The sequence below is a fragment of the Lolium rigidum genome, chromosome 3, assembly GCF_022539505.1.
Source record: "Lolium rigidum isolate FL_2022 chromosome 3, APGP_CSIRO_Lrig_0.1, whole genome shotgun sequence".
In the NCBI taxonomy this organism is placed as follows: domain Eukaryota; kingdom Viridiplantae; phylum Streptophyta; class Magnoliopsida; order Poales; family Poaceae; genus Lolium; species Lolium rigidum.
The window spans coordinates 322577529-322602799 of record NC_061510.1 but is presented as its reverse complement, the minus strand read 5'-3'; the positions used below and the strand labels follow the sequence as shown (position 1 = coordinate 322602799).

At 46.4% G+C, this 25271-nt stretch overlaps 1 protein-coding gene across 3 annotated transcripts; it reads left to right on the top strand.

Moving 5' to 3' along the window:
* Positions 1-11: 11 nt before the first annotated feature.
* On the top strand, positions 12-4410 carry LOC124703812 (protein WHAT'S THIS FACTOR 1 homolog, chloroplastic-like). Of its 3 annotated transcripts, XR_007003314.1 has the most exons (5): positions 12-121; positions 784-2133; positions 2534-2604; positions 3840-4005; positions 4193-4410. XR_007003314.1 is itself a non-coding variant. In XM_047236048.1 (2 exons), the coding sequence occupies exon 2, from the start codon at positions 872-874 to the stop codon at positions 2024-2026; it is 1155 nt and encodes a 384-aa protein (XP_047092004.1). In that variant the 5' UTR covers positions 12-121; positions 784-871; the 3' UTR covers positions 2027-2416. The 3 variants fall into 3 exon arrangements, 1 of the variants encoding a protein (XP_047092004.1); XR_007003315.1 differs by lacking the exon at positions 2534-2604; XM_047236048.1 differs by lacking the exons at positions 2534-2604; positions 3840-4005; positions 4193-4410 and having other exon boundaries at positions 784-2416.
* Positions 4411-25271: the final 20861 nt, after the last annotated feature.

Sequence of the window (25271 nt, the reverse complement as noted above, 5' to 3'; positions counted from 1 at the left end):
GCCGACCGGTCTCCGCCGATCCCTTCCCTCGCTGCTCCGCCGAGGAACGAAGCTTTGCTGTTCTACCTCGCTGATTCGCGCAGCTGTAGCCTGCAGTGTTCTGCTCGGTCACAGCCACTGGGTAAAGTAATTTCTAATTCACCTCAACCTCGCACCAATTTTCCTTTTGGGTGTGTGTGTATGGGATTGAACCCTTCAATTGATTCGTTACGTACTTTGTTGGATTGTTAAGCATTGAGTTCAGAATCTACGTTTAGGTTTCCAAAAAATAGTTCTACAGTACATACTCCAGTTAATTTTACGCTGCTACAGGTAAAGCATTGAGTTCAGAATCTACGTTTTTGAACTCAGTGCTCTGCTCACTCGATTACTCTGTGGTATTCTGATGAATGCGTGCATCTTTGTTATCTGTAGCAGTGTAGCATAGACTCCTGTATTCCTCTGCTTGATAGTCCCGTCTTGCAAAGCGGCAGTACTACATTGTTTCCATCTTTTATCTACTTTATTATTGTATCGGTAAGAATGGGGTTCAAATTTGATATCAGACCAGAGACCATTCGTTATGCTTTAGTTCCGTATGGTTATTCTGTGGCGTTAGTTTCCAGAAGACCGGATCCTGGCCCTCACTTACTTCCAAATTACTACAGTGCATCGTTGATCTGAAATGAGAACTGTTGATACACAGGTTTTGGTAGCACTTAGTTATTATGAATTTAATTCCTTAGCTGCAAAGCTTAGCTTGTCTTTAAAATGGCTAATGGTATTTCGGCCTTTTCAATGCAGAATTTGAACTGCGGTTTTCTGCTTCTTTATCCCGTGCTCCTGAATACTTGGACCTGCGGTGCGTGCACGGACTTTCATTCAGGCACAAATGATGAAACTAAGATTGGCTGAACATGTATCTCCCATTCGCGGAATTCTTCCCTTGATACAACTCAAGGCTATGTCCTCGTTTTCGGCTGGTCATGGGCGCCGACCGAAGAAAAAGCTTTATCACCGCGAGCCTGGCCTCGACAAGGCCATGGACCTCCACAAGAAGCCCGCTCTCCTCCTTCGACTCCGTGAGCTCATCATGGCCCAAAAGTCTGGTTCGCTACTCGTGCGCGACCTTGAAAAGGAGGTTGGCTTTGTCCAGAAATGGAACTTTGTTGCACTTATCGAGCGCCACCCCAATATCTTCCGTGTCTCTGGTGGAAGTACATCACGGGAGCCCATTGCTGTTACGCTTACCGAGAAAGCCAGAAATATTTCCAGTGAAGAGATCCATGCACAAGAGCTAATGGAGCCTGTCCTAGTAAGAAATCTGAGGAAGCTGCTAATGATGTCGATGGACTGCCAGATCCCTCTAGAGAAGATTGAGCTTATCCAGTCTGAATTGGGTTTACCAAAGAACTTTAAGAACAAGTTGATTCCTAGTTACCCTGATTTTTTTTCAATCCGTGATGTGAGTGGATTGGACCACCTGTGTTTGGAGAGTTGGGATTCTTCACTAGCAGTCACAGCACGAGAAGAAAAACTGAATTTCGATGGATTCCAGATGGAGTATAGAGGGGTTCCTAAAGATGGAAATATACTGGGTCCTTTTGCTTTCAAGGTAAAGTATCCAGCAGGATTTAGGCCCAACCGAAAGTACCTTGAGGAGTTAGTCAGGTGGCAGAAGATGGCATTTCCTTCACCTTATTTGAATGCTAGGGAAGTGGAGCCTGCAACTCCACAGGCTCGGAAGCGATCTGTTGCTGTTTTACATGAGATTTTGAGCTTGACAATGCACAAAAGACTGACATCTGATAAGCTTGAAGTCTTCCATAACGAGTACAGGCTGCCATGCAAGCTACTTCTTTGCTTAATAAAAAATCATGGTATCTTCTACATCACTAACAAGGGAGCAAGAAGTACTGTCTTCCTCAAGGAGGCCTATGATGACACTGACCTTATTGAGAAGTGTCCTCTGTTGAAATTCCATGATCAGTTTTCATCTTTAATTGGCCGACCATGCTCTGACTCAAATACTGCACTGGCAGTATAAATGGAGTATTGATTTATTGGGAGGCCAAACCACGGTTGGCTGGCTTGTGCATCCTCTTAGTTGATTGCTAGATGCTCACATGAGCTCATTTGCACGCAACCAGCTATGTAAGTCCTTTGTACAATGGATGTTTCTTGCACCTTACCTGTTAAAGATAGAATTGTATACACCAACATCCCATCTTCAAATGTAAAGCCCCCTAGGAATCAAGTGATGAATCAGCAGGACGAGACATCTGTGTTTGTACGCAAGTCACATGTTCAGTTCCCAGTTCCCATCATTGTGGATTTGGAAATTAGGGGATGCTAGTGGTTAGGTTCTCCAGTCGTGTAGCTTGTAATTCCAAAAAAGAAGTTATAGTATCAGTTCCCCTTGTACTGACATACTTAATGTTGAGTGTGCTTCTCCTACTTAAATGGCTTTATGACTTTTTCTCGTAAATAGTACAGATACTCATTTTTCTGGAACTCTGTTGTTCAATTCAGTCACATGTTATTTTGCTTGCAGAAGGATATTTGTTGCTGTTCTGCAAGTTAAAACGTGTCATACTCACACAGTTACACCACTAGATTCTATTGGTAGGTCGGGTGGCTTTAATTTTATTACCAGTGCTCGTCATTCCTTGCATGAACTTACTATTGGTATTGGTTTTAGCACATTAAAAATCCCAAATCTCAGTCAGTCCTTGTTTTGTTGTTTCTGCATCCAATAACAGGCAGAAAGCACCTGTAAGATGCTCCAGATGCTGTTAATGACCGAATTTCCCGTCATGCTTATCAGATTTGTTTACAGTGCTTATCTATGTTTGGCGTATCCAATTGTGTTCTCATGCTCGTGTCACTAGTGACTTCAATTTTCCACATTGGACTTACACGGTATCATTATCTTAGTTTTTGATATTTTCTTCAGGATGGTGTATCATTTCCGTCTCGGTCCACTTATTTATTTTTCTTAGGTGTCCTGAGTAGTGAATAAGCAGCAGGACATCCCTACAGGTTGTTTGAGATACTAAGAACGAGACATGATTTCACATGTAATTGTACATCTTCGGTAACTTAATATCTAATCGATCGTCCGTGAGTCGATTATTATAAGCATCTAGAGACATAAACTTACTTCTGGTATATAATATTCTTCATTTTCGTGACAGATTGGCAACATAAGTTACTGACATTTGTAGTAACTTGATGTTTTCCTATATCATTGGTATAGTCTTAACTTTATATACATGAGTATTCAGGATGATTGAAACACAACACTGGTTAGCTTTTCTTTTCCAACATCTTCATGTGTTTCAGATGTCAGATTTCTTGTTTACATGGATTAAAATTGGAGAACGAACATGTCTTTTTGTCCCAGTGTGGTGCATACGAAATTTCATGACTTGTGCTCAAATAGTGAGCATGTCAAAACATGTTCCAAACCATGTCTTTGTACTCTTATTTGATTTTTTTTTTGGATAGTTGGTTTTCTCCATGGTTATTTGCATAGCTCTCTTGATTTTTTTAATCTCAAAAGTGTGAAATACTGCACCTGCTTAATTCACATGGTGATTATTTTTTTGAAACAATTGATAGTCATCTTAGATAGCTTCAAAATATATACATTACTTCAGTTTCCATGTTCAACTACTCATGTTGCATTACCACATTCATCATATGCCTTTTGGGCCACTGACAGAAAGAAGTATGATCAGGCATATTCCTTTGCTTCAGAAGAAAATTTTAGTTCTGCTAAGGATAATACTGTGGTAGCACGTGATTACACCTTACAGCCTGTGCGTTTTGACAGTTACCGCATTTTTTTGCTGCAGATTGCCCATTTCTGTTAAGCAAGACTTATGCCTGGGACTATGGTCCCCATTTCCCACATGTTTGTAATCTACAGTGTCAATTGTTCAGCAGACGAAATCATAGAGTGTGAACTGTAATCCAAGATGGCATATCAATTACTGTGCGATCTTTAACCAGCAGGGACAGGTATACATCAAGCTGAGCATGAATTTATTTTTCTTGTTAGCATTCAGTTCAAATATAGCAATCCAGCAGTCAGGACCAGTCTTTGTAGCATGGGTTTGACGTTGTCAGATTATTTTGCGCATAGTCTCTAGTACTAATAATATTTTTCTGTAATTTGGCTTTGTGTCAATATCGATATGTTTTGCAGTAGTCAAGTACAGAGACATTACAGTGGAGTGCTTTGACGGATTGAGCGAGGGCTGAAAAATGGCATCCTCCAGAATCCTGTAGGTGAAGTGGTTGCTTAGTCTTGAATAATGGCTGGTGAAATTGGGTAAACACTGCTTTGCTGTTGATGCCGGACCGGATTCTACATGTGCAAAGTTTCATTGGTTGTTATGCCAATACCTGCAACAGGCTGCTGATGGGCAGGTTGGACCCATTTCCGACTATCTTGAGTATTTATTTTCCGATTGATGATCCTGTATTGAAGTGGTTGTTCACACAGAAATGTCTTGTTGGGAGATGCATATATACTCACCTGCAGCGGTAGGCTAAACTCTCGGTGGGATCCTATTGATCGGATGAACATATGCTAAGTAAAGAACAACCGACAAAATTATGCATGGTGTGGACACATGGAGGTGAAATGAGGCCAACTATGATTGTGCTGCTCAATTATAACCCGTGAAAGTGAGGAGCATAAATAGGAGCAGTGACTGGGACCAGATTCTGCATACACTAAGGGAGCACCTATGATGGTGGTCATGAGCCTGGTTAGATGCACTCAAAGCTAGCTAGATTTGGATGGGTGTTAGTGGCTGCTAGTTTAGGATGGCTTACCCAGAAAAGTCAAGCAAATACAATGGATGGATGGAGACTGCATGTCGTTTTCTGACCCTATTTGTTTCTCCCTGTAAGCATTTATCTGTCCCTGTGCAGTAGCCTTCCCAAACGATGTTATTTCCACAACTTGCACTGTGAACCTTGCATTGGCCTCTCTTTATTGTTAGCATAGATTATTGGCCACCAACAGCACATGCTTTCCTTGCCATTCAGTCACCTTCAGACCCATCCCGATTTCCAATTGATGCATCTTTCTTGTACACAAGTCTGTGCTTGCCTGTCCCTGTCCTTGAGTAGCAGCATTACCTGTTCCATAAACAACTTTTGTGTGTGGCTGGGGCCTGCCTTTCTAAGCTGCCAACTTCCACAAAAACCATCAGTTATCACTGCTTCAAGGACCAGCTTGCTTCCACGGTTTGGTGTCTCTTTCTCCGGACCCTGCCTTGACTTTAGGAAGCTACCATTATCTTTACCTGTTTTTCACTTGGATTCACCTAGTTACCACTTGATTTCGACCTAAACCTTAGTATTTTATTTGCTGGATTAGGTAGAATTCCAGTTTCTTGCAGCTTATTGATTCAAGTACATCACTGGCCTATTCATTTCTGATGAATGTCTCTGTTGGTTCTTAGCTTCTACATTGAGTTTATTTTACTCTTTTTAGTACTGGGTATAGTAAGTTTTCTACTACTACATTGGGTCTTTGACTTCAGAAAGCTACCACTATCTTTACTCGTCCTTCACTTCGATTCTCCTTGTTACCACTATGTTTTGACCTAAATCTTATATTATTTGTCGAATTAGGTAGAGTTCCAGTTTCTTGCATCTTATCGATCCATTGATGTCATTGCTCTCTTCATTTCGGATGAATGTCTCTATTGGTTCTTAGCTTATACAGTGGGTGTATTTTACTCTTTCTACTCTTGGTTATAATATGTTTCTGAACTTCAGATAAATTTTGGCGTTGAGACGGTCCTGTGAATTGTGCCGTTCGACGTCTTTTTTATGTCGAATGTTGCAATTAGTGTGGCCAGTCAATACCACTTGCGTTGCTGTCATCATCTGCCTGGTGTCTATCCGTTGGGAGGAGAAGGCGCCCCATTTAGGTCATGTAGTAACAATCTATCTTGATGAGTTGGATAAACGAACCAGTGCTTTGCAAGCAAAGAATCCTGATTTGAACATAAGAACCTGCCCGGCCATCACCATCCCTCTGCTCGGACAAACATTTGGGCGATGTATCAGCATCACGCATTAACTCATGCTGGAGTCCTGTTCCTTCCTGCTCCTGCATAGCCTAAACTCTAGTAGTAGCAAGTCATTTTGCTAGTTGTCTCATCTGAAGAAAGTTACGTATGCGTCAATATAACTATCCGTGGAGGTGTAGGGGTCTACGCCATGTGTGATATGGTTGGTTCAGATTTCGCGATCATGGCGTGTAATGAGAGTGCCTGTCTGCCTGTCGCGCTGCGTCCGATTTCCGTGTTGCTGTTTTGTTGGCAATGTCTCACTGATCTTTCTCTATCCTTGTCATGTCACCAGGTAAGGATGTATCGAAGGGAGATTATTCTAGCCCAAGTACTCTAGAAACGATTTTATTCCATGTCAATCAGACAGAGCATGGGCATGTGGACATGGAAATGAACCATTCCGTGTTTACCTCGTCACCAAGGCGCCGGGTCAATCAATTTTAGGTAAGCACTGGCCATGCTATACTAATTTGTAGCAGTTAAACAATCACATGCATATTTCACTGGTCTTATTAGCAGCCCCTTTCTTCAACTCTAGGCCATATACTTATTTTCTTCTCTGACCACCAACTCTAGGGATAGAAAAAAAATGCAACTAGCATGCATGTTGCCCCATCCATGGATTATGGAACACGAGCTAAGCAAAGTTGTGGCATTGTAACATGGAGTGCCATCTACTAGCATACAGTTGAGCATAGTACAATACATGCCAACATTTTGTTAAGTCTGACATAGCTCTTCTCTGTTTGCGCATAGACGCGGAGTACCATCTAATTCTCTTTTTGCCATGGACCTCTCACCTCTTAACTGCTATTTTGCCAGCCCGTCCAGTGGTACAGTGGCTTGTGGAAGCTGCATTGCCACTCTTGTCCTGTACTGGTTGATGAAAGCCACACCACACCTGCATCTTTCTGCCAACAAATATTTCTTGGAGCCATTTGCGTATGTTTTGTTGCCATGCGTTTGGTCTGTCCCTCATCTTTCTGCTACCTCTCAATTTCTTTTTTCGGTGGCGGTCATCATGTGAGTGTGATGATGTCTGTTCTCATCGCTCCGGAGAAGAAAAATGAAAGGCGATGGTGGTAGCAAGGAGCCAGAGAGGAGGACTGCTGCTGATGTAGTATGTGGGGATGGGATGGCAGGCCTGCACGGTTGGGCACGGCACTCGCATGAGCACACCTGCCTATCTATCCACGCACGCACGATGAGTCTCAGCACCTATGTAGGATAATAAAAACAGGTCGTTGTCGTTGCGTTCTCTTCCATCCAAAGAAGTTTGTTCCCTGGGTGTTGCGACCTGGCCGAGAGCGAGGGTGACGCGAACGGTAGGCGGCATCCTGGTGCACCAACTGTCCCCCTCCCCTCTTTCGGCACGCACCACACCCCCTTTGGCTTCTGCGAGGTTGCTACCCGGTAGCACGGCTGCTGCATCGAACCGCACCCTTGGGACACTTTGCCTTTTTTTATCTGAATCTAGATGCCCCCGCGGCGCGCGAGCACCTGGCACCGGCGTGCCGCGGGCGGGTGGGGTTGAGTGGAGACAAAGCACACTATGAGTGTGGACGCCGTGGTTGGCCTACAGGAAGAGCCAAAGGACGAGGAAACAACGACTCTGGAGTCTGGACTGTTGATTGTTGTGAAGTGTATAAGTGGATTGTAGTAGCCGTTCCATCGATTCGGACTTTTGGTTGCGTTAGGCTAGTGCATGAACCTACCTTGACCAGGGTCTCGAGTTCGAGTCCCGTCTTTCACAATTTATCCTAAAATTCTTGTTGCCTCCCTCTTTGCCCACGTATATGCTCATTCATACGTGTGTTCTTCTTTTATTCACATCCTTTCCATTAGTTCAGACTTTTGGTTGCGTTGGCTAGTGCATGAACCTTGACACTGATCACGAACTTGGCAACACATACATAATCAAACTGGTCCCCAAGCTGGCTTAACTCACTAGTCAGTAGTCAATATGGATGGTGCATGTAGATGCATCGCGCGTCGTGGGGTGCACTTGAGGCTGTTGCTTCGTGTTAAGCCAAAGCATGCACTGGAAACTTTGACAAACTAGCACCAGCAGCACACTATTTGTTGATCTCCTCTGCTAATCGGTTAAGGATCCTGCGGCACCCTGCAGCGCTCCAATCACTTGACCGATCAGAACAATGGTGGCGGTGACAAGTCCAGTATCATGCATTGAGGAACACGCGGCCGGCATCTCAGTTATGTCCCTGTGCGTGGATGTTGAAGAAGAACGTCAGACACATGATCGCCGTAGAGTGGCCAACGACTCTATTCTCGTCCCTGTTCCCAGCTACAAGTCGTATATGGAGGCCAGGTCAGCTGGATCGGGATATTGTAAAATATTACCAGCTCCTGTGGTCGTGCCAAAAGGGTCCCAACTTGCTACTGTACTTCATTTTGGTGGAGCCAACCTGAGCATCTGATCTCTTACAGCAACACCGAAAAAGGAGGGAAAAATGGCTGAGGATTGATAGGGATTCTCACCAAATAGGGGGGATCGGATGGAGTAGCAATCATCATCTGTGCCAAAAGGCAAGCTACCTGTCCACCTCTGACTTCACAAGTTGGATGGGACTTCTTTTCAACAAGGTGTGTTTGTGTTTGTGAGTGAGCATGATCTCAGGACAATAATATGATTTTGTTTGATGCCAGATCGCCGGCCCCTAACGCGGAGTGCATGCACGAGCGCGAAGTAGTAATAACAGTTTTATTATTTCAGTGATTCTTCGGCTTTTCGTGAGCTGGAGTGCAGGCAGGAATCCAGTGATCTTCACAACCACTTTGGAGTCGAGTCAGATGACAGATCTGCTACCTCTTTAGTTTATAACCTCCCTTTTTTTCTTCCCCTTTACAAACAATTCCTAGTCTATTAAATTTCCCGCACCCCCACATTTGTGTAATCGTGATGAGATTAGTTATCTTTTTTGGTAGCTAAGGGAAGTGGTGGATGCATGATACGGTTGGGGTGCAGCCAATAATGGAGCCATGGAATTTTGCGAAATTGAGGAGGAGCAACGAGACACTGTCACATTCTCACTTTCGTACTTACGTGTCTGCAATCTATCTACACATGTTGGCGGAGGGAGGGATCTGCATGATTTTACCTGCCTTTTAGTTTCTCTCTCTTACTTTTATACCCACTTCGTTAAATTCCTGTCCTTTTTTGTTCTTTCGTTATCCCAAATTCCTAATTCCCGCTCCCATCTCCCATGGCAAAGGCTGAAAAGAAGAAGCGGTTCCTGTTTTGTTCTATGTAGGGCCACACGAAGCTGCAGGCAACTAGTATCCCTATAGCTACATCAGACCAGCCGTTCGATCGATGCTGTCGAGTGTGTCACCCCTAGGGTCTTTGCGTTGAAATGATTGATGATAATCTTAAAGCACAAGTTTTTGTTAGCCCTCTTTCAGGTCACTACTTCAGAGTCACAGGGCACTAACAAGTTTTAGCTATAGTGTGGGAAGCAACGCTGGTTACTAGCCACCATATAGACATGGTTTTTGAGTCGCCGAGTCAAGTCAAGTCGCCGAGGCTGCGACTCAGTGTATAGTCGACCAAAGTCGCTGTATAGTCGCCATAAGTCGCTGTATAGTCGCGAGTCGCCGTGATTTTTGGAAAACGACTCGGCGACTATACAGCGACTATTCAGCGACTATACAGCGACTCAAAAACCATGCATATAGATATGCATCTCAGCCATGAAAAATGAAAAAGATGGATAGGATAAGTGGTGCGCTGTGCTGTGGTTTTTCTCCATGACCCCGTGCTCTCACAAAGCAGCAGCCCGATCTGCATTTGGCACAACGAGCTAGCGCATTGTTGATATGCTATAATATTTGTGGATATTTTTTTGGCTTTTTCGTAAACACCATGCGTGTACCAATGGTAGCTTGGTAGATCTGAAAAGGCCAATCAGCATAGTATATGGACAGGAGAACAATCTTTGCCAGCTTTGTTGGGTCTTGTCCCTTGGCTAATTGGCTTCCAGGGAGGAATAATTAAGTTCCGCGTAGTAGTAGTAGTGGTGGTGTAGAAGATATATATATGTGGTGCTCTTCTCCATTTGTGCAGAACAAAAGGCTCGATCAAGTGGTCATATCATTAGCTGTACTGCTGTAGCACTATGTGTGGGAACTAGTAACAAAATATATTTCTTTCTTCGTGGAGCAAAATTCCTCACATCAACCCCTTTTGTTGTCAAACGATGTTCCATCTCTTTCCTTAGGGCATCTCTTTCCGTTTTGGTCCACGCGGACAGGAGGACACCAAAAACCCAGCTAAGCGGCTCGACGCAAACGGACCGACGTGTCCGCGGCGACCCGTTTGCAGCACAAATTTAGGCAGTAAATGAGTCGGCGCAGACATCACGTGGACCGCGCACGTGTCCTCCTGCTGCCTCCCCGTGTCCGCTTCGCTTCCCTGCGCGCGGAGGGGTGGGATGATGTCCACCTCCCTTGTTAGCTTTTATTTTCCGACATCTTCATGTGTTTCAGATGTTAGATTTCTTGTTTGCATGGATTAAAATTGAAGAACAAATAAATCTTCTTGGCTTTGTATGGGCCTAGTAGTGCCCAGTGTGGTGCATGTGAAATTAATGACTTGTGCTCAAATAGTGAGCACGTCGAAACATTGTCCCAAAGCATGTCTTTGTACTGTTATTATTAATTTTGGATAATTAGTTTTCTCCATGTTTTTTTCTCAGAAGTGTGAAACACTGCACTGCTTAATTCACATGGTGATTTTTTTTAAACAATTTATAGTCATCTTAGATAGCTGCAACATATATACATTACTTCAGTTTCCATGTTCAACTACTCATGTTGCATTACCACATTCATCATGTGCCCTTTGGGACACTGACGGAAAGAAGGATGACCACTTGACCAGGCATATTCCTTTGCTTCAGAAGAAAATTTTAGTTCTGCTAAGGATAATACTGTGGTAGCACATGATTACACCCTACATTCTGTGCGTTTTGACAGTTACCGCACTTTCTTTTTGCTGCAGATAGCCTTGGACTATGCTCCCCATTACCCACATGTTTGTAATCTACAGTGTCAATTGTTCAGCAGACATAATTCATAGAGGATGAACTGTAATTCAGGTTGCAAGCGGTGCGGGATATCCCGCTACGCCGCGTCGCCGCCCCGCAAGATATACCCGCAAAATGCCGCCGGGATTACCGCTTTACTTCCAGCGGGCTGAAGCGGCGTGACCGCCTTGTACGCATCCATCCCGCTGGGCTCGCATTAGCCCGCAAAATACCTCAGTATAGCCTCCTCCCCGACCTCCCTCGCTCGCCGAAATCGCCGGGATCTCCCTCTATCACCGACGCCGCCACCACACCGAGGCGCCGACCTACTCTTGTCGCTCCCCTCCCCTCCCCTCCCCTCTCGTCCTTGCTCGGTCGTGCGAGAACCTGCTCTTCCTTTCCCTCCCCCCTCCCTCAGCAGCGCCTCCCCGATGGGGAAATTTCTTCCGGCGGCGCCGCTAAACTGAGGGTCTTCCTACGCCAACCTGCAGCTTCAGCCTACCGGTGACAGATCTTATAGCCTCTTCGAAGTTCCTGATGTTGGGGTCGACGGCGGCGGCAGCGCCATATCCTCATCTGGAGTGCCCTTCTGGGATTCCTCCACCGCCTCCAATACAAAGTTTCCTTAGGGAATGTCGCTGCAGCTAAAAGTTGGAAGAACCCAAGATACTCTTCAAGGTACGTGCTTGATTCTTTGGTTTCTAGTGAAATCATGATTATGTGCTGTGATGTATCATTTTGTTCAAGTAATCACTGATCAGTTGGTTCTTTAGTTTCTAGTGATAATTATGTTTACACTAAAAATAGCTAAGATATCTCAGCCTGTCACGCTCACCTCTGTCATCTAGTGCCAAGTGCAGCCATCTCTTCAGATGAAATTTCAGGGTGATATATCACCCTGACAATGTAGTTGTTACTGCAGCCATCTAATGACAATTTGTTACTGCAGCTCCAGGTTTCTAGTCATAACTTGAGTAAAATTGTCTCCCTGCATTATCTAATTCTGTTATCTCACAGTCCCTTAGTTGCTACTCAATACTCAATGTGTATTTTAGAAAAGGATTTTTCTGACCTTAAATAGTTAGTACTACTCTTTTGCATCATTCGTGAAATCCTCTACATTTGTATGTCATACTACTCTTATTTTACTCTGAAATGGAACATACAAATGTAATCTGTCCAGTGATTAGAGGGGAGTAACATATGATTTGAGATATATGCATGTGAGGAACATCATATAACTAATTTTATTTTGTGTCATTCCAGGAACTACTCATGTCAACACAATAATAAGTGATGTTACATATGGAACACGTGCTGATATGTATGGGTCAAATAGGGATTTTTTTTACCATTGATGGCAGCATTAGGCAAGCATAGGTCAATGATTCACCTTGATAGTCAAGCTTCCATCTTTCAGATTTGTGCATGGTGTCCTGGTTATCCTACAGACTGCAGTAATTACTTTTTACAAAGATGATAGTGCTTGATAATGCTTTACAATTGAAATGTAGTCCTGTACATTTCAGAAACCCGCACTAATTTACATTCCAAGGTACATGCTTGATCCTCTACTAGGCAGGGTGTTGGCCTACATTTGACAGCTATCTAAAGGAATATTGCCCTGTAGTAGTCTTCGCCGGATGTGATGGAAATGAAGTCTACAGTTTCGGCAAAGATGAAACCACACCTCAAGCTCACCGGCGCGGTGACACAATCGAGTAGCAGTTCCCAGGTGGGCCAGGATCCCGGCAGTAGGTCACGGCGTAGCTGTCGTGGCCATGGCCATGGTTATGGCCGTGATACACTCTTTTTTGGAATCACTTATCTGTTTAGTATTCTTGCTTTTTTCCTGTCAGTTCTTATAGTGCGATGTCAGTGTGCTAGCATCTTGATTCACTTCTCTTTTCCAAATTGCTTTGCAGGTTTTAGTGCAAACTTAACATCTCCCTTGGATGTGATCAAGACAAGACTGCAAGGTGAAGGATCAACAACTAGGTACATGGCAAATCTTATCTGTAATGAGCGAAAAGAGTTCTCCAGCGCAGCTCTTTGGTTTCTTGAGTTGGTTCATAACTTTTGCCCCCTTGGTTGATAATGTTGTAATAATTAGCTAAATATCCGTGGCCTGAACACATTTGCCCCCTTGTCTTGAAGTGATAACCAGATCACTACTGCAGATTGAGTGCTTGAGTGGTCGATGGGCCATGTTATATACTATATGTACCAGTAGTTAAACAATCACATGCTTATTTTATTGGCCGGGTTCAGTAGCTCCCTTTCTTCCACTCTAGGGCATATATTTAGAATTAGCATGTCGCTCCATCGGATTACGGAACGCAATGGAGGAGAGCTAAAGCAAAGTTGTGGCAAGGTAACATGGAGTGCCATCTACTACTCGTAGCACAACAGATGAGACGAGTATAGTACAATACATGCCAACTTTTCTGCTGTTGCACAAGATGATGACCACCCTAATGCTCCTTTTGCCAACCCATCTGGCTTGTGTGCAAGCTGCATTGCCGCTCTTTTCCGGTGCTGGTCGACGAAAGCCACACGCGTACGTTTTGGTGCCATGCATTTGGTCTCTCGTTGTCCATCTTTCTACCACCTCACAAATTTCTTTTTGGGTGGCGGTCATCTTATGAAAATCTTTGTTCTCGTCGCTCCGGTCCGGGCAAGAAATATAAAGGAAAAACAAAAGGTGATGATGGCGTGGAGCCATAGAGGCTGGCAGGCCTGCACGGTTGGGCACGGCATCCGCATGAGCACATCTACATATCTCTCTATCCACGCATGATGAGTAGGATACAAACAAGTCGTTTTCGTCGTGTTTTCTTGATTTCTTCCATCCAAAGAAGAAGTTTGTTCCCTGGGTGTTGCCGAGAGGGTGATGCGAACGGTGGGCACCAACTGGCCCCCTCTTTCGGGACGCACACCGCATTGAACCACACCCCCCATTCCCAGAGGCACCATGTTGCGGCGCGGCCGGGAGCGGACGGCACCGGCGTGTCATATCGCGGTCGTGGGCGACGCCGTCGGTGGCCTAGGGGCTTTGGGCTACAGATAGGCTACAGGCATAGCCAAAGACTCTGGAGTCTAGACTTCCGATCGCGAGGTCGATCGGCAGCATGCAGGTACCTAATTAACTTGGTCCCCTAGCTGGCTTAGCTCGCTACGGATGGTACAAGAGCACCGATAAGCACATCACGTACATGCATCGATCGCTTGACGTGGGGTGCAGATTGCTTCGAGTTAAGCCACCGGAAACATGGCGGACTAGTGTTAGCAGCACATGTACTATTAATTGGTTCATCTCCCCTGCTAATCGTTCAGGATCCTGCACAGTACACCACTAACCAAACCAATCACTTGACGGACCACAAGGCATCTCAGTTAGACAGTTACATCCCTGTGCGCGCGTGAGGTGGGCTGCAGACGCACGATCGCCGGAGAGAGCTGCTATCGAACCCATGCGCTAGCTAACATAACAAAAAAAAAATCTAAACTGATAGAAATGGTCAGGCAGCCTATTCTTACGGTGGCCAAGGATTCCATTCTCGTCCCTGTTCCATCCCAGCTAAATGTCTTCTATGGAGGCCAGCTCAGCTCGGGATATGTCGTAAAACATTACTAGCTAGCTCTAGAGTGATTCTGGGCAAAAGGGTCCCAACTTGCTGCTTCATTTTGGTGGAGCCAACCGAAGCATCTGATCTCAGACAGACAACACCACGGAAAAAAAGGAGGGAAAAAGATGGCCGAGGATCGATGGTGATTCTCACTAAATAGGGTGGACGGATGGATCAGTAGAGGTCATCATATGCGCCAAAAGGCAAACTAGCCGTCCACCTCACAAGTTGGATCGGACCTCTTTTTCTAGGAGGTGTTTCTGTTTGTGTGCGAGTGTGATCAGGACAAGAATATGGTTTAGCTTGATGCCAGATAGATCGCCCCTAGACGTGGGGAGCATGCACGAGCGCGAATAATAATATTACTGAGTATCATTATTATTTGCGTGATTCTTCGACTTTCCGCAAGATAGGAGTGCAGGAATCCGGTGATCTCCACAACCACTTTTGGAGCCTGAGTCAGATCTGCTAGCTGCCTCTCTTTAGTTTATAACCTCCCCTTTCTCCTCCCTTTGGCAAACATTTCATAGTCTTATTAAACTTTCATGCATCCCCCATTAGGGTTTATCATGATGATATGAGCTCTTCTTTTTGGCAGCTAATTAAGCGAAGTGGGCGATGAGCCGATGATACGGTTGGGGTTAGGGGTGGGCATATTAACCGAGGACCGAACTATGGAGCCGGAAAACCTGAGACCGAACCGAATAGACCTGAACTGAATATATCGGTGGCTAGATCGGTTCTCATTTTCTAGGAACCGATATTAATTCGGGAAGTTCGGTCGTTGTTCCTTCCTACTCCTGCACAGCCCCTACTCTAGTAGTAGCAAGTCATTTTTATACTTGTCTGATCTGAAGAAAGTGATCCGTGCGTCGATATGACTATCCGTGGAGGTGCAGGGGGCCTACGCATTGTGTGATATGGTTGGTTCAGATTTCGCAAGCGTGGCATGTAACGAGGGTGCCTGTCTGTCGTGTGTCCCTCCGCACCTGATTTCTCTCTTGCTGTTGTTGGCAACTAGCACGGTGGCCCTCGCAAATGCGATGACATCATCATTAGATTATCGAGAGCGTTGAAAAATTACATCATTACATCTTATTTTATATTAATTTAGTGGAATAACATGTTTTATGGCTCCGTGTTCGAGGATGATAGGCGTCGACTTCATCTGAGGGATCGCCAATATGCTTGGAAGACGGTGTCATGTGTGCGTTCACAACACATAGCGTGAATGTACGTAACATGGTAGCCCCACATTTTCCGATTCAACACCGCCGACCACTAACCCGGATCGTTGGAGGCCCATCGACACCACAAACGGCGACCCCAGCCTCGTCTTGACAAGCTCCATTGTCTTTCCGGGATTGTCCTAGTCGGAGTTATTGGAGGGATAAAAAGACGTCGCGGGTGTATCATCGAAGGCTCCGCCTCCATTGTCTTCGTCGGGATCGTCATAGTCGAGTTATCGGAGGGATCAAACGACGACTTCGCGGGTGTATCAGAGCTATCGTTGGGATCAAACGACATCGCGGGTGTACCTCGAAGGGCATGTCTCCATTGTCTTCCTTAGGATCGTCAGCTCACCGAACGCCCATCGACCAGACATCCGACGACCCTACGCCCATCCCAGTAACACCATTCTCTCTCTTGGGATTGTCGTCGTTGGAGTCATAAGACAAATCACACAACATTGCCGGTGTATGCTAGGAGGCTCTATGTTCGAGTATGATAGGTGTCGACTTGATCAGAGTGGTCGCCAATATGCCCGGAAGCCGGTGTCAAGTGTGCGTTCACAACATATCGGGTGAACGTACGTAACGTGGTAGCCCCGCATTTGCCGATTGGACACCGCCGGCTACTAATCTGCATTGTCGGAAGCCCATCGACACTACAACAGATGACACCGGGCCCGTCTTGGCTGGTCCATTGTGTTCCTCTAGATCATCGTAGTCGGGGTTATTAGAGGGATCAAATGATATCGCGGGTGTATCCTCGAAGGCTCAATCTCCATTGCCTTTCTCGGAATCGTTGTAGTTGGAATTACTATATATTGCTTTTAGTATATAAAAAGTAGATTATTAAGCGACTCAACTATATCATGGTGTCTAGCGGCCGGCGGCACAGGACAAATCTTTGAATTGCACGGCAATAGATCGGGATTAAAAATAGATAATTAAGCGACTCAACTATATCATGGTGTCTGGCGGCCGGCGGCACTGGGACAAATCTTTAAATTGTCCGGCAATCGATCCGGATTATTGATTTGTATTGTAAGGCTGTGAACTGGACCAAGTTTTTTTTTTTCCTAAGAGAACGATGGAGTACGTGCACGTGAATATTATTAATAGGATCAAGTTTTTTTTCTATGAGTAATGGTGGAGGTGGAGTTAATATGTGCACGTGAATATTAGAAAAAGCACCGGTACATGAGGGAATCAGGTCGTGCCTTTACAACGTGACATTATGTTGATTTTTACCAAGTAATAAATGTGGGTCCACTAACGTGACAGTTTGGTGTGTCTAAAGTAATTTGTGCATGTACATGTTACATAAAGACGTTAAATCTTAGCCGTAAATTTTAGATCTAACTGACAAAATAATTAGAATGATGTGGCTTAATGTGGCATCTCTATTTTAAAACTCTGTATTGTACTTTTAGTATATAATAGATAGATAATAGATGTCTCACTGATCTATCCGTGTAAACTATGTTCGCGTCACCAGGTAAGGACGTTTCCAAGGGAGATTATTCCGGCCCCATTCTCTAGAAACGAATGATTTTATTCCATGTCAATCAGACAGAGCAAGATCGTGTGGACATGGAGGTGAACCATTCCGTGTTTACCTCATCGCCAAGGCACATGCCGGGTCAATCAGTCTAGGTAAGCATTTGAGGTAGCTTCTATGGCTGTCATGTTATACATGGCTCCAAAAGTGGTTGTGGTGATCACCGGATTCCTGCACTCCAGCTTGTGCGACATGCATTGCCGCTCGTGTCCCGCGCTGGTCTGATCTACATATATCTTTCTGCCCGCAAATATTTCTCGGAGCCATTCGTGTACGTATGTCTTGTTGGCATGCGTTTGGTCTTTCCCTGTCTACCTGTCTACTAGTACCTCACACGTTGTTTTCTGGGGTGGCGGTCGTCTCTGATGAAGATGTCTGTCCTCATCGCTCTGGAGAAGAAAAACGAAAGGCGATGGTGGCATGGAGCCAGAGAGGGGGACTGCTGCTGATGTAGTACGTGTGAATGGGATTTTGCAGGCCTGCACGGTTGGGCACGGCATACGCATGAGCACATCTGCCTATCTATCCAGGCATGCACGATGCGTCACAACACATATCCTATGCGGGAAAGTACGATCCAAACGAGTCATTTTCGTCGTGTTTTCTCCAAAGAACTTTGTTCCCTTACCCGGGAGTGTGACGCGAACGGTAGGCGGCATCCTGAATCGGGCACGGCTGCGGTGATGCACGCGTTGTGCAGGCAGCACCGGTGCATCGCGGGCAGGTGGGGGTTGTGGCGAGGCGACGCACATTCACGCTGTGTGGGTGGGCGTTCTGCGTCATGTGAGGATGCCGTGGGTGCCTGGGTGGTCTACGAGGTACAGGCTATAGCGAAAGATGAAGAAACATCGACACTGGACTGCCGATCGACAGTTCGGCAGCACCCCGAGCTGGCTTAACTCACTACGGATGGTTGAAGCCAAGCACATCATGTACATGGATCGCGCGACGTGGAGTGCACTCGACCGAGTCCACTGCTTCGAGTTAAGCCAAAGCATGCACTTGTAAATTTGACAAACTAGTGCTAGTAGCCAACGTGGAGGGGGGTTAGTACTTGACCGGGATATACCTGGACGGACGTATCATGTTCATGTGCTCCTACCCAAAAGGGTCCCAACTTGCTACTTCATTTTCGTGGACCCAACGGAGGCATCTGTTCTCGGAGAGCAACTCGGAAAAAATATGGCCGGCAAGGGACGGTGATCGATGGCGATTCTCACCGGATTGGCCGGGTCGAACGGAGCAGTACAGTCATCATATGTGCCAAATTAAAGGCTAGCTGCTAGTCCACCTCACAAGTTGGATCGGCCTTCTTTTTCTAGGAGGTGTTTGTGTTTGTGAGTGAGTGTGATCAGGACAATAATAATATGGTATAGTTTGAAGCCAGATCAAGCCTAGACGTGGGAAGCATGCACGAGCGTAAATGATATGATAATACGAGTATTATTATTTGAGTGATTCTTTGGCTTTTTCGCGAGCTGGAGTGCAGGCAGGAATCCAGTGATCTCCACAACCACTTTGGAAACCGAGTCAGACCTGCTAGCTGCCTCTCTTTAATTTATAACCCCACTTTCCAAACATTTTCTTTTTTTTCCCAACCGGGCTAACCTCTTTCCATTACGAAACATAATAGAAATACATAGTTCGCTACAAAGACCAAACAACGGGCAATAAAGTAAAACAGGATAAAAAAAAGGGAAAGCGAGCATTTCCTAGTCTTGTGAAACTTTCCTGCATCCCCCATTGGGGCTATCGTGATGAGATTAGCTCTCTTTTTTGGTATAGCTAATTAAGCGGAGTGGGCAATGATACGGTTGGGGTGCAATACGTCAATGGGATCAATAATGGAGCCATGGAATTTTGCGAGATTGAGGAGGAGCGACCGGACCCGTCGCATTCTCACTTTTGCGCATACGTGTCTGCCATCTATCTACACATGGAAGACCTAACCTCCTCTCTCTCCCCCGAGGCGGCGGCGCCGCCCGCCGTCCCCGGGGAGTTCCCTCCACACCGCTCTCCTCCCCTCCCCTACAGGCCCCCTTCCTCCGCCGCCGTCGCCGAGGACGCCGCGGGGCAAAGCCCCTGTGGTGAGGCGGCGGTGGCGGCTCGGTCCTCCGTCGGCAGAGCGCAGCGCGGCCTGCGGGAGCGTGTGGGGGCGGCGGCCTACACCCTCCTCCTCCATCGGCCGAACGCAGCGGGATGGCGGTGGCCGACGGATCTCCGGCGGCCGGCGGCGGATGTTGGGCTGCGGTGTGGTCGGATCCGGGCCCGAGGTTCGGATCGCGATCCATCGCGGGCTGCGTCTCGTCAATGGCACGAGGAGGCTTCGATGGGTCTTCTTCGCGGCTTGAGGACGTCCGGGTCTTCGGCCCGGGCATGGTGTTGGTGGCTGACTTCATCCACCGAAGGCAGTCAGCCAGGCTGGATGTGTTGGATTTTTGATCCCACTTTCAGCGCCGGCAGCGAGACGGGGAGGCATAGTAGCCGGTGAAAACCGAGCCGACTCCGGTCATGGCGGGCGATGGTGGCGTCTGCGCCGTTATCTTGTTGAAGGCATCGTCAAGCAACTATCGCTAACCTACTCGTTCCGGCGGCGGCGGCGAGATGGAGGAGCTTGGAAGCCGGCGATGGTGTCGCCGGTGGAGGGTTGGAGTGGCCAGCCCAGGATGGTCGCCGACGTGGGGGTTCGACCTGAATAAAGGCGGCGGTCCTAGGGCCTCTCTTGCGTGAAGAGGAGGACCTACCGGAGGCCTGGACTCGTGATCTGGCCGGAGTGTTGAGTTCCGGAAGGCTCCACCGGTGAATGTAACAATGCTTTTGCCTGCAGTTTGTTGGATCGGAGGTATTCGGTCATGCGCACCCATGTTTTTATTCCGACCGATTGGTTCTGGAGGGAGCGGCGCGAAGCTCTTTTTCTTTGATTGACATCAAGTGACTATGGATCCATGATGAAAGTCGGAAGAAGAGAATTTCATGAAGGCCGGAGAGGAGGACTAGCTAAGGGAGGTTCAAGTCTCTGCGCTGTTAAGGGACTTGCTTGGTGTTCCGGGCTTCACGGCAGCGGTATGAAAGTGGGGGCGACAACACAAGTGAAGTGCAGAGTCCTACCTTTCAGGGTGAAAACCCAAGGTCCGGCCTTAATTGGTTGTGCCTGGCAATATCCTTGGTGGAGGCATTGTTTTGAGAGCGGGACTGAGAGTACGTAATTCAGGTGTTGTCTTGGCGGTGGATGTATTCGTTGTTGTTAGGCCCGAGATACTCGTAGCGGGACTTTTGTTTCTTAGTTTTCTTTTCTTGTTTTTGGCTGTGTGCATCCGTAGTGCCATTAGGGTGGTGCGTTGTTGCAGAGGCTGGGTGTAATTGGTATCTTCTTGATATTAATATATTCCCTTTATCGAAAAAATATATCTACACATGTTGGGGGAGGGATCTGCGTGATTTTACGCACCTTTTAGTTTCGGTCTCTCTTTATATACCACACCCTTTGAGAAATTCCCCTCCTTTTCTGTTCTTTCGTTATCTCAATTCCATGTCCCATCTCCCATGTCAAAGGCTGAAAAGAAGAAGCGATTCCCGTTTTGTTCTACGCAGGGGACGCACGAAGATGCAGGCAGCTAGTGTCTCTTTCTTTGTTCGTTAATAAACTAGTACCCCCTGACCCCTGTTGCTACATCAGACCAGCCGGTCGATCGATGTTGTTGAGTATGGCCCTAGCTAGGGTCTTCGCGTCGAAATGATTGGTGATAATCTTAAAGCACGAGTTTTTGTTGGCCTTCTTTCAGGTCACTACTTCAGAGTCACATGGCATCAAGAAGTTTTAGCTATAGTGTGGGGAGCAACGCTATATATATGCATCTAAAATGAAAAAGGTGGATAGGATAAGTGGTGTGCTGTGGTGCGCTGTGGTGTTTCTACATGACCGTGCATGCGCTCACAAAGAAGCAGCCTGATCTTCATTTGGCACGACGAGGTCATTATTGATATACTATAATATTTGTGGGATAATTCTTGGCTTTATGGTAGACACCATGCGTGCACCAATGATAGCTTGGTAGATCCGAAAAGGCTAATCAGCATAGCATACGGACATGAGAACAAGTCTGTGCCATCTTTGTTGGGTCTTGTCTCTTGCCTAATTGGCCTCCTGGAAGGAATAATTAAGTTTCGTGTAGCAGTAGTGGTGGTGTAGAAGCTTCTATGTGGTACTCTACGCCATTTGTGTAGAACAAAAGGCTCAATCAAGTGGTCATAGCATGAGTTGTAGTACTAGGTGTGGGAGCTAGGAACAATAGATATTTCTTTCTTCGTGTAGCGGAAATTCCTCATCTTTTTGTTGTCAAACGATGTTCCACCTCTTTCCTTTCAACCACATATATTCACCTTCCAATTCGAATAGAAAGTGGTCCCATCTAATTGCATTAGGTTTAGATGTGACGCTTGTTGAAAAAGAAAATCACAGATACCAATGTTGGGTGAATTTGCTTTGTGCAAGGTCATTTACCTGCAACCCCTTTTTTTTTAACACAAGGAGGGGTCAACGACCCCTGCGGAGCAATTCATTGAAGAACACGTGTCAGGTACATTTTACAAGAAGGCCCCTTTTCATCACTCGTCCTAAAGAACCTATTATTTGAAGATGAGGCCTTCAACTTTACAAAAAGCACCCTAAAAGAAAAGAAGAAAAAACAAGCGAGGACAGAGACGCCTCTGCCACCAAATGCCGGCGAGCTCCAGGCGTTTCCGCCGAACTCTGAGAGCAGCAAGCTCGAAAGCTCTACTCCGATGATAAGATCCAGCCGCTGGCTACAGCCAAAAGACCGGGGACGAACCACTTGGCCTTCTAGCAGCGTCGAGCTCCAGCAATGGATCAGCAAGGCCTTCGAGACGGAGGTTGAAGAAGGGCCACTTTTTTGCCAAAGATCACGGCGACAATCGCGGTTGCCATGTGTTGCACTGGAGGAAGATCACCAGCTCCAGGACACCACTCTGTAGATCTACCAAAGACAACACCACATAGGAGCTCCTCTCTTCTCCACCACCACGGTGACTCGAAGGAGGAGGGACCGAAGCTGCACCTCCCAGATGCAGAGAGCAGCAAGAGAGCTTTATTGAGGGGGTTGTAGGAGCTCTGCCGCCGCCTGCCTCCGGCTCCTCCATTGGAGCTCCACGAGCAGCTGCATCACCACCACCAGCCACAGGGAGCAGCTCAAACTCCACCGCAGTCAGATCCCCAAGGGCATTACGCCATACTCCACATGGATAAAACCGAAACCTAGACTAGATCTAGCCCTAAACATACTCCTATCTATTCCGGCGCGTCACCTTGACCAACTCCGGCCAGCTATTCCGGCGGAGAGGGCTTTAATTGTATCGGCCCGGTCGGTGGTGGAGAACTCCCAAGCTACTGTAGCAGCTTAAGAGAGGGGAGGGGAGAAATGAGAGCTTTTTCCAGCCACCTGCAACACCTTAAATTAAAACTACCAGAGCGAGCACCGCATATGTGAGGCTAGATTTCATAAAAAAAATACGTTGCTCTGTGACATGTTTTATCTTGGTTTTCACGTGTTTAGTCTTTGAGATGCTGGCACGTGCCAGTAGATAGAAAACTGGAACAGTAAGAAGGTTGGCGGCCAAGATATATTTATACCAAAATAATTTTTCGGCCTTTTATTTGCCTCCATGAAACCATAGTACGATGCTACATCAACATTCACATATTACTCGGTATACTGAAATTGTGCACAGTATAAACATGTATAGGAGACATGAATGGATTTGGTAGATACATTTTTACATTGATAATAGGACCGTCATGTGTAAAGGTCTAAGACTTTTCAATTGCTGTATGTTGCCTCGTGTGTAAATGTATAATAGGGTCGTGTGTAGAACTAGACTTGCACACAATATTTTAGCTCTCCTTTTTCACTCCATTTAGCTAGTCCGTGGTATAATGTTTCATCAAAATTTTGAGGAACTTGTATCTTGACCAAAACCTTATCTTTGATAGTAACCTTTTGCACCTACGTGACAAGTTGTACATGGATATAGTTTACGCAATGCTTTTAGATCTTGAAATGTCATCTGCTATAGTTAAGACCAATGAATAGAAAAAAGTCTACATGGACCAATATGCCATTGGCCTCTTGTTTACAACTATATAAATTGATGGCTCATATGTTCGCATGGAGTAACTGTTTCATGTTCTAAAGGCTTATCTCGAGAAAATCTATGACCTGATAGGAACCAAGGGATGCGGCAAGTGTTGAATTGTAATCAATTTTATAAAATAAAACCAATATAAAAGGCTAGAAGGAGTTCCCGGAGGTAAAATCATAAAATGGCAGATCATATGCAGTTAATTCTTTTTTTTTTGAAACGGAGGCAAAAGATTTACCTCATCAATTAATTAAGAAGAAGGTCTTCAGTTTTTAGGAGAAAACCGAACGAAAACCTACAACAATAGGGCCAAGCCCACACCCACGAGAGAACACCAAAAGAAAGCAACCTCTAAGCTAACTAGAACCGACAACCCAAGAGCACAACATCGCAAAAAAGACCAACTAAAAGGACATGACAACCCAAAATGAGACCATCACTTAAACAGCTTCTCAAACTTCTCTTATGGGTCTCCTCCTTATCCTTCTGATAGATACCTTCTTAAGAGACTTCTCCACCTTCTTGATCATGTCCTCCGAGGCTTTACCTGCCAAGACGCAGGCAATTTCCTTGCCATATACAGGGCTAGCCGCCTCCAAACTAGCAAGCAAACCACAAAGCTCCTCTGCAAAAAGAGCATCTGAGCTAGGAACCAACACCGCTCCATGGTCCAAAGAGGCGAGGGACTGGCAAGGCTCCGACTACGGTGGAGAGGGTGTCGTGGCCACCTCAATGGTTTCAAAAGGGCACAACGCCGACGGAAGCACCACAGGAGAATCCCCACGTAACTCATGTAGCTCTTCCGTGATGTCCAACACTGGAGCCAAGAACTCGTCTATGTCCTCACACTTAGAGTCAGCCAACACAACAGGTTGCGGCGACTGGCAAGGCTCCGACTGCGGTGGAGAGGATGCAGGCACGGGTGTCAACTCTCCTGACTTAGCAACCACCTGTTCGCCGGACTCATGCGAGAGAGAGACATGTGTGCCGACAACAGGTGTCGAATCTCCTGACTTAGCAACCACGTGTCTGCCAGTCTCAGGCGAGGGACAGACTCCCGTGTCGGCATCAGCACTCAACTCATTGTCAAGCGCTTGAGCCGCAATCATGACCATGCCCACACGCTCAGAGGCAACCGACCCATTAGGCGGCGACAATGGACCACGAGGAGAGCAACAACCGTAGAGGTGCTCCTCCTCAACCACAGACGACATCTGCTTAGAGGAGTCAAGCGCGACCGGAGCCTGCGCTTTGGCGAGCCCCAAACCATCAGAAGGACGTGCCTCAACTGGCTCCAAAGAAACACCAGCACGCTCCAACAACAATTTTAGGGCAGCCACCTCTTCACGAAGAGGGCGAGACGCCTCCTCGACACGAACGTCAACCAGCTGAAACAGCTCCATGCGCATCAAGGCAACTTGGGACTGAAAGAGAGAGTCCATAGCGGCGTTGACCTTGAACTGCTCGCAAATCGTAGGAGAGGGTATTGGCGGCACCGTCGCAACCGAGAGGACCACGACCTCAGCCAAAATCCGATGCGACGAGGGACGATGGAGCAGAGCAGACGGAGAGCG

Excerpts from the sequence above, each read along its gene's own strand:
- LOC124703812 (XM_047236048.1), top strand. The coding sequence starts at position 872 with ATGATGAAACTAAGATTGGCTGAACATGTATCTCCCATTCGCGGAATT.